General features: G+C 36.9%; 1 protein-coding gene across 4 annotated transcripts in view; it reads left to right on the plus strand.

Annotated features, from left to right (window-relative positions):
* Positions 1 to 13,517, plus strand: part of LOC150074890 (uncharacterized) — a 618,385-nt gene extending 604,868 nt beyond the window's left edge. For all 4 annotated transcript variants that reach the window (XM_090389408.1, XM_090389412.1, XM_090389409.1 and 1 more), the window contains one exon: positions 13,346 to 13,517. In XM_090389408.1, coding sequence (XP_090245534.1) covers positions 13,346 to 13,427 — 82 coding nt within the window. In that variant the 3' untranslated portion in view covers positions 13,428 to 13,517. The remainder of the gene's footprint in view (positions 1 to 13,345) is intronic.
* Positions 13,518 to 16,469: the final 2,952 nt, after the last annotated feature.

Here is a 16,469-nt window from a genome sequence, read left to right on the forward strand (position 1 = left end):
ATGATACGCATTTTACCCATCTGACCGAGCCTTATACACTCAGTCAAATTTTATTAGACAATGACCACGTCAGATATTTTTACAAACTATTAATATTTATCGATATATATATATATAGTATTGAGCATTTATTTTTAGTTTATACTGTGTTTTACTCGATTTTATGTATTTACCGTTTTGAGTTGTAACCTTTCTGTAAGGTTACAATCTTTTATTCATAGTCATGGCGCATCATAGCTTTAGTCGCTTTACTGCCAATAAAACTGAAATCCAACCATTGCGCTACTCTTTTTCTTGAAAAAGAAATAATCAATAAGCTGTCCTGCTTTAATAACAACTGAAAAGTAAAATATGAAATTCATAATTAAGTGAATACTTATTTCGGGTTGAGCTATAAATTAGAATAAATTTTAAAATTTAATTCCCTGTACATAACTAATCTCAGTGCAAACAGAGAACAAATAAAATTGTGTACAAAGTCTTTACAGTACACAATTGCTGAAAAAGTCTGATTACTGTGCTGATATTGAGCAGTTGTTAATTTCACATATGGGTTACAGCACATCACTTGGGTGCCACGATAACTTATGCCTGCAGTAGCTTCTATTTTTATCAAGTCTCTCCTCTCCCTCATTAGAAACTTTCAAAATTTAACAATACAGTGAAACTTCCCTTTAACAGACAGCCATGGGGAACGAAAATTTGTCCGCTAACAAGAAGTCTGAGGGAGAAAGAAAAATCGTTAAACGTTTAATGTAAAATTAAATTAAAATATATACAGATTTTGCACAATATTTTTGTAAATAATATACATAGAATTGTGCTATGCATATTATGACTTTATCTTAAGAAAAATACATACAGTAATCACTTATTTTCTTCTGCACCTTCTTCCGGCTGATAATTTTGTTTTCAACATTTGTTTGAAGTGAAGAAACCATCGAAATTCCTTCAGTATCTTCTTCAGCGGCGAAAAACATTTTTAAACGATTGATTTGTATGAGCGCTTCTTCTATTTTCATCGGTGGTTCGTCGTTAATATGTTCTTCGACAGAATGACCTCCTTCCATTTCTTCATCCTCGTGAGGAACTTCTTGAAAAATATCGATGATAATGTCGTTGATATCTAGAGCACCATCTTCTGTAGTGAGGTTCGAGACTATATCTTTTAGCTGAAGTATTGTACATTATCAATAGATGTTGAAGTTCTTGTTTTTTGCTGTTTCACATTGCTGTTCACAACTTCAATTTTTGCGTTTGAGAAGCCAGACTTTACAAAACAGTTCACGACAGTTTGTTTTCTAATTGCGTTTACTGAAGAGGAAATCCATTGAATCGCATCTAGGATGCTGATTTTCTTTGCAAGGTCACTCACACATGTTACATCGTTCATGTTTGCAATGAGATGTCTTAAAACACGTTTTCTGTAGTGAAGTTTAAAATTTTTTATTATCCCTTGATCCAAGGGCTGACACTCTGCAGATGTGTTTGGTGGCAGAAAAACGATTTGAATGTTGGACAATTCAATGTGCGGGTGAGATGCAGCATTATCCATGAAAAGAATAATTTTTCTGTTTTGACGAATCATGTTTTGGTTAAAGTGACTTATCCATTCGCTCATGATATCTCGTGTCATCCACGCTTTTTTAGACTTCCAGTCAACATTCAAAAGATTCAACTTTATGCCCTTGAAACAAAGAGGATTTTGTGGTTTTCCTATAACGAGATTGTTCAAAGTCTCCCAGCATATTTGTACACAATAGTACAGTCGAGCATTCCTTAGAAATTTTTCCGCCCTGGCACTTTTCGTTTTTTAGACTCTGTTTTTTCAGGAAGAGCTTTAAAAAACAACCCTGTTTCGTCACAGTTGTAAATATCCTTAGCTTCAAAATCACGACATAAATCTTCCAATTTGATGGTCCACTCTGTTACAACTCCAGTATCAACAGATCCACCTTCACCACTTACGGTTTTCCAAGAAATTTTATGGCGAGTTTTGAACTTGTCTAGCCATCCCACAGAAGCTTTGAACTCATTTACTCCCATAGATTTCACAACCTCCAAAGCCTTTTCCCTAATAATAGGCCCATTAATGGGAATTTTTTTAGCACGTGCGCGACAAAACCACTCATACGTAACATTGTCAATTTGAAGTCCAACAGTTTTTTGGGAATGATTTTTGAACCTGATCATTTCCGTGTTGCCAAAATTGTTGGAGCAGTTCATTTCTTTTTTCTTTAGGATGTCGCTTACCTGCGTCTTCCCGATTTTGAATTTTGCAGCGAGATTGCGAACACTATTTTTTTGCCAATCATACGCATTAAATGAGTTTGACTTTATCTTTTAAAGTTAAATGTTTACGAGAAGACATTGTGCACTTCACACGACACTGAACAAAACTGAAAACTCAAACTCAAAAGACGAAAGGCCGACCAATTTCCCCCCTTCCCCTGCACACACCAAATTCATCAGAAGTTTTACACGTGCCTTAAAATTCTTGAAAAAGGGTTTAGAACCGCGACGTAAACCTTGATAAAATTCAGAGAATCGGAAATAGAAAATAAACACACGATTGAGGCAATGCGTGGAAGAAAAGTTCCTAGAAAAAGGGCCGTGAGCTCTCCAGCAGTCCATTATGGGGAGATCAAATTAAGTGCTAATCTGAACGAAACAGTGCAGATTGCCTGTCCGCGTCCGTTACAGAGAATGTTCACTAGACAGAAGCTGAAAACACATTAAAACCAATGGAAGTGAGTTGGGGAATTTGAAAATGTCCGTTAGGAGAAGTTTCACTGTACAGTCAGTCCTCGTATAACACGTGTTTACATTAGACGAATTCAATCACACGATTTATAAATAGGGGAACGATATCTTATATAACATGAACCGTGCTTATGCACGATTCGCCTTTGTGTTTACAAGAAATGGCAGTCGAACGCAACACGATAGGAATGAAGAGAAGATTCTGAAAATGTATTTGTTTTTTATATCAGTGAAGGGGAAACATTTCACCATAATAACGTAAAATCCCACACAATTCCAGCTATCGGTATAATCGCAAATGCAATTATATCGAGTTTACTACCAGTTCATAACAGATTCCATTAGCAGAAAGGCAACTGGAAATTGTTTTTATTGTTTTATGGTAGTAACTCCTAGAAATGTGCTTTAGTAAAATGTTTGGTGTTAATAGTGTAACTCTGCCTTTACGGTGTTGTTTATTCAGTTGCTACTCGCGCGCAGCTTTGTTTATGTGTATCAAGCATGCCACCTCGTTTTGTAATTTTGCTTTATTCCCTAAAAATGAGTAAAATAAATAAATTTTCTGTTTATACTTCGGGATGGTCAGAGGTGTTCACAAGATAGACAGAATACAAGAACCAGCACCGTATTCAGTAGTCACGGGCTTGACCCCCGGTCACTCAAAGCACGTGTACTTATGCACCCGCGCGCCTGACCACTAGGCTAAAAGCAATATCGATAAACAGAGGCGGACTGAGTCAAAAATTCTTACCCGGGAAAATTTATAGTGGCCTCATACTAGCGTTTATGGCCAAAATCACACCGGCCTCCGGCCAACCGGGGTTTCCCCGATAAGGCTTATGGCCAGTCCGCCTCTGTCAATAGAGAAAAAATATGAAATTGTGAAATGCTTTGAGAGAAATGAAAGACCATGTGATATTGCACGTGCTACAGACCTAAATGAGGCAATGACGAGAATTACAAAAAATGCAGAGAAAATAAAAACAACTTTCATAGCAGGAACAACTCAAAGTGTAATTAAAATCCATCAGATTAAGACACAAAGAATTGGAAGAGATGGAACGGCTGTCATCTGTTTGGATAGAAAATCAAACAAAAAACAAGTTTGCTTATGATAGAAGCAAAAGCATTAGCAATATTTTATTACGTAATAGTCGTAATAAAATACGTATGGTAAGTATTTTATTACGATTATTTATTGTTTGGTAATGTTTTGGTTGCAAATGTGTGTTCAATCTTGGGTGGTCGGCACCTAACCCTATTTTTCCCATAGGGCCTGTTGTTCATATTGCACGATTTTGCATTGCACGAGGGTTTCTAGGAACACAACTATCGTGCTATATGAGGACTGACTGTATATGCTTTTAAAATGGGTGGTTTTATCTGAAGTTAAAAAATATTATTGGATGATTCATTGACATCGAACTTTGTGATACATATTTCTCATTAGTTGCTCTTAATTAGGACTGGCAACTACTCTCAACCAAACATTTTTTTAACATTATAGAATGTGATAACAACACTGAAATTATAGGTATGATATCCTTCTTTACAGGAAGGTTTATAAAAGGTAGTTATTGACAATTTGAAACCACTTTGATGTTACCTTCTGATATTCGTGTATCAAAAAGTAATAATGCACTGTTTTTTTTTTTTAATGAAAATCCAAGCATGAAGGGTCTTAGAATGTAGAACCGTGCATGAGTTGAAGGTTGAGAAGATATTTGTTCACATGAATTTCTGTAGACTGTAATTTTCAGGAAAGAATTATAAAGGGGAATATATATCCCCCTTATATATATAAATGAAGAAGAGAAGTGGGAATTATAGAAGCCAGCTCAGAAAAACAGTACCCATGGAAGTATCTATAGAAAAGGAATGCAGCAGAAACAGAATATCGGTGAGACAGGGAGACTTTGTTAGAGATGGTTCATTAACTATCCTAAGTGCCCTCTTTTGAATGGAATCCAGAAGCCTAAGAGAGGTGTTGAGAGCACCACGACAGATGTGGGAACAATATTCCATGGTAAGGCAATCGGATTTGTGATCCGTATAATCACAAATCCACCTTATCAAAAAACAGGGGGTTTCTCTTTCGCTCACACTCATCCTTGTACAAGAATGAGTGAGAGCAAAAGAGAACCCCCCCTCCCTTTTTTTTTTTTTTAGATGCAGAGGAAGTGCAATATTTGTGATGTGCTTATACCAAGAGAAACTAGAAGTCAGGATAATCCCTAATAGAGATGTAATCTTGCCAAGAAAACTGTAGGGTAAGACAGGATTGAGATCAGAAATTGAAGCCGTTTGTGCAGGGCAATGTGCTATCATCAGCAAAACTATTGATAGGATTTGTGATCAATGGAAGAAAGTCATTAATATACAAGTAGGAGAAAGAACTGAACTTTGGAGAAACTAGAAGACAGAGAGCAGTCTACTGTCACCCACAGTGAAAACAGATGGCTTATTTAGAAAACCTTTATACCAAATATGATGTAAAGCCTTTGAAATATCAAGAGAAACTGCTAGAATTTCACCAAACTGTTCCTTTGAATTTGTCTATAGATGAGTAACATAAGCCAATACCAGTGGATTGACACCAACAAAATTCATACTGGCAATCACTGATCAGATGAATGGTTTCTAGATAATTTAGGAGTTGGCAATTAATAGATTTCTCCATTACTTTAGAAATAAGTGCAATGGGCTGGATATGAGCAGAAGGAAAAAGGTGTTTACCAAGATCATATTGAACATCTTTGGGATGAGCTGGAAAGGGCTGTTCGCTGCAGGCCTACACCTCCGTCGAATCTCAAGGAACTGTGTGACACATGTCTGCATGGTACTCCATTCCTGCATAACCTTTTCAGCATCTGTTCAATTCACGCTGTTTTGAAGGCTAAAGGAGGCTCCGGTAGGTGTATCTAATAAAGTGGCAGCACAGTGTATATAAAAAATAAATCAAAAAACCGTCTGAACAATGCAAGGGGACTCTTACGGCATACTCGCTCAAGAAGTTCAGCAGCAAAAGTCGCATTAACTCGTACATAATTGGATGTTTGTTATGTTTTTTTTTTTTTTTTTTTTTTTCAGTATTAATAAATAATATTTCTTAAAAAACTCCTCCCCTCCCAGCTTGAGCTGAGGTGCAGCTCTTCACAAAAAATTCCCTGCCTTAGAGAATTTCTGTGACAGCCTCGGGACCAAGTATAATTTTCATTATGTTGTGGAGGTTAGGAGAACGTTTGATTGTTTTACTAGCAGGTATTGTCAGTCATGATTAGTGAAAATCATGGAGTTTTATTACCAGCAAATAAGGTTATTTTTTGCACAATACTATCATCTCAATATGATGCAAAAACTTATGTGAGTAGCATTATTGGATAGCATTCTGGTTCTCCAAATACAATTACAGTAAAATCCTGTTAATTTCACACAGGTCCACAAATTATTCCATTGGAATCTTTAAGGTTTTTTTGTGCGTGAAATGTTGTCTTGGGGGAGGGATGAATCATATGATTTAGAAGGTGCAATGTTAAATTCTTTTGCGGTATTTTTGAGCTTTTGTGTGGTGAAAACCCTGCTATTACCATATGTCAGATGTAATTTTTCAACATTTCCCTGCTGTTGACTTGGTAGTCAAAATAAATAAAAAAGTTGTGAAACCCCATGTTATGTATGCTGTTGAACTTGCAGAAAAATCTGGATTTCTAAAGTTTTATTACTATTGGATAGCACTCCAGGCCATCCAAACATTGAAGTTATGTTTCTACCACCACAGTTGTACTAGGTTAATACAACTTATAGATTAAGGCATTATATCCACCTTTAAAACTTATTCCAAAAGAAAATCGTTGGAAAATGGATTTTGGAAAAATTGATTCCAAATCTATTGAAAGTAATGGAGGCATTTCTCAATTGTGAACTGTCAGAATCATAGCTTTATCGCTCAAAGAAGTAAAACCGTCAACGTTAAATGCATGTGGAAAAATGTATGGTCGAATCGGTGCAATAGTAGAACTTGCTATGTCAGTAGGAGGGGAAAGTTTTGATGATATGACTACTGAAGCCCTCATGGGTAACACAGTTGATAGAATCACTCTCCTCCCCACACTGGGTGGAAAAGACCCGAGTCCAAACCCCATCGAGGTGGGGATTTTTATGGTTCTTTTTCACAACGTGGCTGAGTTGCTCAGGCAAGGGTAGCATGTTTTTTTCTCCTGGAAACTCAGGTTTTTCGACCTCGAGACATATGCAGAGCAATATGGCCTTAGTCACCACCAATGCTCCTAAAAATATGATTACTGGCAAAGTGAATTTGTGGAAATGGCATTGGAGTTAAAACCAAATCAATTCAGGGGATGATAGTGCAGATGAAAATTTTACACTAAAAAGCATATGGGAAGGCATAAAGCTAGCCAAGCAATTAGAATCTTAATTTTTGAATGAAAGGAGGAGCCCAATGTTCAAAAATGCTTAGTTCCACACAACAAAATTCACAAAGATTTATCAAGCAAAAGCAAACAAAACCGGATTACTGATATTTTAAAAAGAACAGAAGATACATGAAATCTAGAATGGTGTATTTTTTGTGAAACGTAATCTTTCTCCCCCTCCCCGCCATTTGTACTTTTTCTTAGTCTCGCACAACACAACATTTTATAGGAACCTAACTACTAGGTTATACGAGGTTACTTGTATTTACAATTTTGCCTACACAGTGCCATCCATAATTTTCTGAAGAATTTTTTCTTTTGTGGTAAACCAGTAAATTTAGTCATAGGTGTATTTTTAAAATAATTCTTGTACTGAATTTTCTGCCGAAACTATTGTATTCAAACACAATTTACAAAGCACTAATAATAGAGGTCGGCTGTGAGCTAGAAATATTTTTGTCATAATGAAAATTTCGTTAAAACGGAATTTTACTGTATTTAACCTGGCAGCTTGCAACCTACTAACTCTATATTTTTTTGACTGCACATTATGATCTTCCTGCTCTAACCATCATAAATACATTCTGGTGTGTTCCATACACCAAAGTAACTTAAAATATCTATTAAAGGGAGTCAATATGTAGTATTCCTTCATTATTTGTTTTTTTTTTTTTTTGTCTCTATCATAAAAGTTAGTCTTTATAAAGTTAATTCTTGCATATAATTTTCAGGTGCTCCAAAGCAAGAATTTAAAATTAATAAGTGAACAGTAATGCTCTTGAGCATCAGATGTATGTGAAATCCAGTCACCATGCCATAGGATGTTAAAGGGGAAGGATTTTTCACAGTTATGAACAATTTTGTATATTTTTTGTTAGGAAAAGAGCTTCCATTTTTCCAATGAAACATATCATTGAGTGTGCACATCACAATTCAGCTAGAATTGAATGTTCAGATCTTTAATTAACTCATAAAATCTGCTGCAACTAACCCATATACTTGGAGATGATGCCAATCTATCAGAGCTATTTAATTATTTAAAAATGATCAATGCATGTCATCCAGAGGGTTAAACTTTTATTTTTTTTTCTAAAATGGGGGGAGAATATCATAAATTGCACTGAAAAATTAAAACTCACAGAATGAAGTTCACTTGTCTTTTCCTATGGTCATTTTTATTACTTTTGGGTTTTTTTTTTAATTAATGCTCCTAACACAGCTGTTTAATGTTTTGGTAAGTCAAGCAATCGAGTCTGCATTAAAGGTATTTGATGTGCAGTGGTTTTAGAACGCTTCCCCAGCCAGGAAAGACATTTTATGTCAGTTACAGAAAGTCTGAGAAATTTTTTTTTTTTTTAATGGAACATTATTTGCTGTACCTGAGTTTCTCATTTCCAAATTTTTACCAGCAGTCCAAGGATGGTAAATAATTGGCAGAAAGTAATTAGTGGATGTGTTCTCCAATTACCTGTACTCAGATTTATTGTCAAACAGAGTAGCTGCCAGGTACTTATATTTCACCTGTTTCATATAATTGGGTGGGGGGGGGGGATTGGACTTTTTGGCAATATTTGGAAGATGTTTGGCAAGGGCAGGTCTGTAGCAGATAGTGCATGATGTGTTTAAGATCATGCACGCTAAATCTTACTCTAAAAGCCCGTAATGTTCAGTTTATTTTGGACTTTTACCATTGTGACCGTCTTCCTTTTGCCCTCAGTACAGCAGCTATCCGACGTGGCATTAATTCAACAAGATGTCGGAAGCGTTCAGGAGGTATGGCCAACCAAGCTGTGTGTAACGGAGGTGATTGGTGTATCCGGAAGTCAGAACTGTGAACCATTCCTGCACATCAAGTGCCTAATGGCTTGGCGCATTGTCATCATGGAAGACACCACCATTTGGGAAAAAGTGTAGCATAGCAGAGACCACTGATACATTGTTCCACATGCCCCAAACCATGCAACCACCTGCACTTTTGATACCATGCATGATGGATGAACAGCCTCATGTTGTTGACACCAAATCCCTACATGACTCATCCGACCAGCACACCTTCCTCCAGTCTTCTAATGTCCAACTTGCATGCTCTTTGCAGCAGGCGAGTCTTTTATGCTGGTGAACCTTGGTTAGGAGAGGATGCCGTAGGGGTTGCTGCTGGTATAGCCCATGCCAGGTATTGGGTAGTCAATGGTGCTGACCTTTGCTATTGGGTTATTGTTTGATGCCAGTCCTGGTACACTTTTAACTACGCGGCTTTCGAGAACCCACAATCTGTCCTTTATCAAAGTCCGATAAATCCTTCCTTTCACCCATAATGCTCAGAATTTTACTACATACTGAACCACTGACACCTTATAGGTCGACTAACTGTGCACTTACATGGTCAACGGGTCATAATTCAGTGATCACTCAGCCAATTTGCAAATTCTTTTCCATTATGTGATTGCACATTAAGCATCACAAATGACCAGGGACACATTGTAATTTCCTATTTCGTCTGCTTTTTAAACAAAGGCTGGTGGTATTCATCCCCTCCCCACCACCATTCTCTTGTTTAAAAATCAGAAAAGTTCCTCATCAGTTCTACTGATGAGGAACAATTTTTATTATTTCAACAGTGTGTTTGTTGATATCAAATGATGTTACATCTTATTTTAGCAGAATTAACTTTAGACATTTGCACAAAATGTAGATTCTTATGTGGAGGAAATATAACACAAACAAGAAAAGCATATCATTAGAGATAATAATTATTCAATTCTGAATTCTGTTAGCCCATCTGGACTGAGTTTCCTCATGGAGTTTTGGTTTCCTAAAATTTTTAAATGCAATTAAATAGGCACAATCTCCTTCAATTTTAGAAGATTTCAAAGGGATGCAGCATCAGCCAACCCTTTCCTCCCTATTTATTCACTCACTAGATTAAAGGCAGACTTCTGCAACCATTTTGAATTTGAGGAAGAATCCCATCAGCAGTGAACTTGCTAAATCCAGACATTGCAGAACTGAAGCATTTCTTGGTAAGAACACTCCTTTGTTCCTCTCACCAATCCCATTGCCCTTCTCTGCACTGATTCCAGCAGCTCTACATCCTTTCTAAGATATGACCTGAGCAATAGGGTAATCCTCCCTATACCTCTGACAAAACACTATTAGCTTTCCAGGTTTGTCTGCATTGCTCAGAAAACGTCATTTTCCACTACCCTGAGTACCACACAGTTGATATTTTGGGATTACTGCTATCCATATGCAGTACCTTGTGTTTGTCAATGTTAAACTTCAACTGCCATTTCTTAGCCCATCGACCCAATTTTCCTAGATCTTGTTGCAACAGCTCACGTAGATGAGACTGTCAATATTGAAAACAATAATGAACCCTGGGGAACTCCACAAAGTGCAGTGCCTTTTGATAATCACTTTCTGTCTTCTTCATCCATAGCAGTAACTTGCCAGTCTCTGAAGCCAAAATTATTTTTTGCATCCAGTTCCTCATTCACTGCATTATAGTAATCTATCAGAGTGGTTAGACAAGACTACCTCTTAACAAATCTGTACTTTGTATGCCTGTTCAGGTGGTCCTACATAACTTCTTTAACCAGTTCACAATATTAAATTAATACACCAACCGTTTAATCTATTTACAATGACTGACTTACTATACATTATAAATACTTAAAAGCGTTAAAACTGTGCAATTGTAGCTTTTGGGGGCGCCTGCCTCCTTTCTCAACAACACATCCTTAAGTATCAGATTCACAGCACACATGGTTGAGCAGTATATTCTTCGCGTGTGTGCCGGAAGTGGCTCGGGGGCATGGAAGGCAGAAACGCTCATCTTTTGCGAGGATTACAACCTCAAAAAGGGGGTGAAGCCGAATACCCCAGAATTTATGCACCCGGTCAGGGGAGACCTGGTGTTGTTTTTCCCAAAAATTTTTAGATTTTACAGACTACAGAGTTTAGCGGACTTGCTAAACTCTGTAGTCTGTATAGCCCTCATGTGTGTTCCCCAGATGATCTTTGAGCCGCTGTCCTGTTTCTCCCACTACATGCCTGTGGTAAGTACGGAATATCCTTGCAATATGTTCTGAAAGGCCCGGATAGTAGGGAATGTAGGCTGTGGTGACTGGAACGGACGGAACTCTATGACTAGGCTCCACACCCCTACTATATTTATCTAAGATCGTCTGGGGTTAACCGCATTTCATAAGGTCCGCCGAGATTTGTCCGATTTCTTTTTCTCTCTCCTCAGGGGTACTACAATTACATGTTGTAAACAGTCTTGCTAGTGTATGAGTGACGAGTAAACACCTGGAAAGTTAAAATACCCCATTATGAGATATTCTGATTTTCCGGCCCACTTTATTTTTCTGTATAGGTGTTTGATATACTCATCACAGTAATTAGGCCTATAACACACTACTACTCTCGATTTTGTTTTACCAGTTTTATCACACCAGACTAATTCAATATGCTTCTTAACTAAGAGCATAACCCCTCTCCTGTCCTTCCTGTATACATTGTACTCTCCATATTCAAATTCATCATCACTTTTGCCCGAATGACACTGCATATGATGACTTTCATTAGTGTACATGCACCTGTTCTTACTCTTAGTTACCCTAACACAGCCCATGTATTTATTTGTTCCACAATGAGCAGGGACTGAAGTCCCAGACTACTGCATGTGCCAATATTAGTAATGCAAAGATCCTTTCACCTTTGCCTGTAGCTCTAGTTAAGTCTATGTATCCAAGCTAGCAGTTTTCCGACCCACCTAGCATCAGCAAATATTCTTGCGCATCTTCTATTCTATTTCCATTCCTGTGGAGAAAGGATGGTACAAGGTAATTCAAAAAATAAGTTACACTTGACCATTGTAGCCCAAGAGACATGTATTGAGGTGTGTAACATTATGCAATAGAAACACAGTCACTGAGTTGGTGTAAACACTTATTGGAACGTGTGACTAAACGTTTAATTCCCTGATGATAGGAATCCACTCCTTGGTCATTCAGCCACCGTCAAACTGCTGTTTGCACCTTTCACCTTGTGAAAGATCGGGACTGTACAGCATATATTGTCATACCGCCCATCTAAAACTTTGGAGAAAGTGTGCTGTTCTCCTGAATGAGGACACCTTTGCTTAACTTTCCAGGCCTCTTATTTTTTAATGGCTGTTTGCAATGTTTGGCAGTATGAGGCAGCATTAGTTGCCGTGCCTTTTGCCATAAATTCCATGTAAACAACTCCCTCACAGTCGAAAAAACTGTGGCCATGACTTTTCCTGCTGATGGTGCAACTTTGAATTTCTTCCGCACAGGTGATGCTGTGTGTGTGTGTCTCCATTCCATAGACGCTCTCTTTGTTTCTGGGGTGAAATGGTGCACCCACGTTTCATGGCCTTCCACAGAACAGCATTGAAGGAAGGCTAGAGAAGACAAAAAAAACGTTGACCTTTGTGTTCGAGGAACCCATCGTTCTCAGACGATGGAATGAACACTGCCTATCAAAATATCCAACTCCTTTGCCATTTCATCAACCCGCATCACGTTGATGGCCTTTCTGTGCGACCACTTCACTATGGCTGGATGCGACATTGCATTTTCCCCATACACCGTCATTATTTCATGATGAATCTCAGAACAATTCAGACGTTCCTCGAACTTCGAGTAACATTCTAGTTGACATGCCATTGTGAATGCTTGCTCTTCCGTCAACAAAACTCACCTACCAGGGGCACACGATATTAACTCCATTCCACACGGGCACCACATTTGTTGTGCCATTATACCAAGAGATGGCAACAGGTGTAACTTATTTTTTGAATGCCCCTCATAGTTATTGCTGTAGTTTGAATTGTCAAAAGGCTTAACACAGAGGTAGGCAGCCTCTAAATTAAACTGTCATGTCACATTGATTTCTCATGTTTTATGTATCTTCCTCAAACTTTAGTATTAAGTAATAATTGTGGATCATTTATTAGATGTAGATAACTGAAATTAAATTCATAACCACATTCTGGAACATAAAAGATTTTGACTAGCAAGGCAAAGAATTTTAAAATACATTTCATTATTATGGACAGGTATGAACAATTAAAAAATATATTCTCTTTCTTTCTTTCTCCCCCCCCCCCCCCTTCTTAGGCAGCAACAACAAAGAGAACGGGAAATGAAGTTGAGGACATTAGAAGAGGCCGCAAGAGGAGGTCGGCCACCTTTGAATTGAATAGCAGTTTCACTGAGATTATAATTCTACTTGCCACAACAGATTGGCTTGTGTATAGTATATATATACATATGCTGAAGCCGTTTTAAAAACTCTGCTCAGTTGGTTTCATCACCATTATTTAAAAAATGGATTTTTGAATATGGGATGGGGGGGGGGTATATATTTTTAGACTGTTATTGCAGAGTTGTACAGTTATCGCTAAATTGTATGAACAAAGTGTGCAAAATATTTCCCTAACATTTTCATCAAATTTGTAAATAACATGTGAGAAGAAACTCTTGTTATATGACATTGAGATTCTGGTGAAGTGTCTTTACACTGCATATGCACCATTTGTACAGTGTGTGAATATTGTTTTCATCTTTTTACATATTCATAACTTTCATCATCAGGAATCACAATGGTTGCCTTAGAATAAGTTGGATCCTTCATACAGTGCAAAAAAGTTTATCAAAGCAGGTAATTCCTGTTTTAATATATTCATAACTTTTTTCTCCCTTTTAGTGAAAATAATATGCAATTGCTTGTGTTCATAGCAGTTTTTTTTATCAGTGAGAATTACGACGCAGTTTTTTTGTTTGTTTGTTTTTTTTGTGAAAAAACCCAGTTTGTATATAATTGTTATATATAATGAACTATTGAATCATTAAAAGTTAAACTTTAAATCAAATTGTTTATCGTAAATATATTGCAGTAATTGTTAAGTGGGAGCACATGAAAAAAAGCACAAAATTTTTCTTTGTAGCTGGTTGGTTAACAGATTGGTCTGTTGTCAGTGTATTAGTATTTTTCTAATAGAGCCCCAAACTTCTGATGTCTGTACATATATTGTGTGTACATCACACACTGTTTGTAGTAATTTTTAGCAAGAGAAATGGACCAGTAGTTTTCTACTGTATTGACTTATTCCGTAAAGAAATCAGCGTGCCCATCAGTGTACCATTGGTAATAAATATGTCTATGTACAGTTATGTTCTGTCTTTGTTTTTTATATCAAATAAATTGGTTTTACTTGCCACAATGAAAACTAAATTTTTACGAGCAATTCAAGAGCTAACTGCTCTTGAAGTTTGATTTTAGGCAAATGTAATTTTTTCATATGAAATGAAAGTTAGTTGGATTTTGTACAATTAAACTGTCCATTGCAATAAAATGCTTCATTATCCCGAAAGGTATGGACTCATAAATGAAAGTATTTTTCCTTCCCCAAGATATAGGGGCAGTAAGCTGCTACTGACTTGTCAACATGTCCACCAAGGGTAAGGAACAATGTGAGCAGTGAATCAACTTTCTTGTTAAAATGCTTTGTGCAGTTATTCAAGTTAATTTTAGGCATATTTCTGTTAAAGCTGTCTAAATAATGTGTGGTCACCGGTTAAGTTATTTTATTTTATTGTTGGGATAATTTAATTTTACTAAAATAATATAGATATCGCACTTTACATCAGCCGTATAATGAGTGGCGAGTTTTAAACTTTTTTTAAATAGCATCAGCAAAAAAAAAACATCCCCTTCTCATTTCACCCATTCACTCGCTCCAAATGTTTGTCCAGTTCTGCCTTGAATCTGTTTAAGCTATCAACTTCTACAATGACGTGATTTGATTTGATTTGGTAGTTGTTGGCGCATCGGCTTCTGTGGCCATATTGCACCTCCCAAGGTTTTTGCAGTACAGTCGGTCCTCGTATAACACGTGTTTGCATTACACGAATTCGATCATACACGATTTATAAATAGGGGAACGTTATCTTATATAACACGAACCGAATTCGCTTATACACGATTCGCCTTTGTGTTTACAAGAAATGGCAGTCGAATGCGGAATCACCCCAACTGAACGCAACACGATAGGAACGAAGAAGATTCTGAAAATGTATTTATGTGTTTTATATCAGTGAAGGGGAAACACATTTCACCATAATAACGTAAAAACCAACACAATTCCAGCTATCGATATAATCGCAAATGCAATTAGATGGAGTTTACTACCAGTTTATAACAGATTCCACTAGCAGAAACGCAACTGGAAATTGTTTTTATTGTTTTATGGTAGTAACCCCCAGAAATGTGCTTTAGTAAAATGTGAGGTGTTAATAGTGTATCTCGGCCTTTACGGTGTTGTTTATTCAGTTGCTACACGCGCGCAGCTTTGTTTCTGTGTATCAAGCGTGCCACCTCGTTTGTAATTGTGCTTTATTCCCTAAAAATTAGTAAAATACTTAAAAGGTGTGAAAAGGAAGCGTCCTGGCTAAGACACTGCAGATTCAGAGAGAAAAAAAAAGAAGCAATATCGATAAACAGAGGCGGACTGGGTCAAAAATTCTTACCCGGGAAAATTTGTAGTGGCCTCATACTACGGTTTATGGCCAAAATCACACCGGCCTCCGGCCCACCGTGGTTTCCCCCGTAAGGCTTATGGCCAGTCCGCTTCTGTCGATAGAGAAAAAATATGAAATTGTGAAACGCTTTGAGCGAAATGAAAGACCATGTGATATTGCACGTGCTACAGACCTAAATGAGGCAACGCGGAGAATTACAAAGAATGCGGAGAAAATAAAAACAACTTTCATAGCGGGAACAACTCAAAGTGTAATTAAAATCCATTAGATTAAGACACAAAGAATTGGAAGAGATGGAACAGCTGTCATCTCTTTGGATAGAAAATCAAACAAAAAGCAAGTTTGCTTACGATAGAAGCAAAAGCATTAGCAATATTTTATTACGACTTACGTATTATAATTTATACTTAGGTATTATAAAATACGTATTTTATAATAATATTTTATTTAATATAATAATTTTTTTTACGAATAAAATACGTATTTTATCCGTAAAAAATACTTTTTTTTTTTTAGTATTAAAAAATACTAAAAATACTTTATTATAAAATAATATTATTTTTATTACGTATTTTATAACGATTAAAATTACCCGATTATTTATTGTGTTTGGTAATGTTTTGGTTCCAAATGTGTGTTCAATCTTGGGTGGTCGGCACCTAACCCTACTTTTCCCATAGGACCTGTTGTTTATATTGCA

Source organism: Mastigoproctus giganteus, unplaced genomic scaffold (genome assembly GCF_048544385.1).
Source record: "Mastigoproctus giganteus isolate SK-2022 unplaced genomic scaffold, ASM4854438v1 scaffold_16, whole genome shotgun sequence".
Lineage (NCBI taxonomy): Eukaryota > Metazoa > Arthropoda > Arachnida > Uropygi > Thelyphonidae > Mastigoproctus > Mastigoproctus giganteus.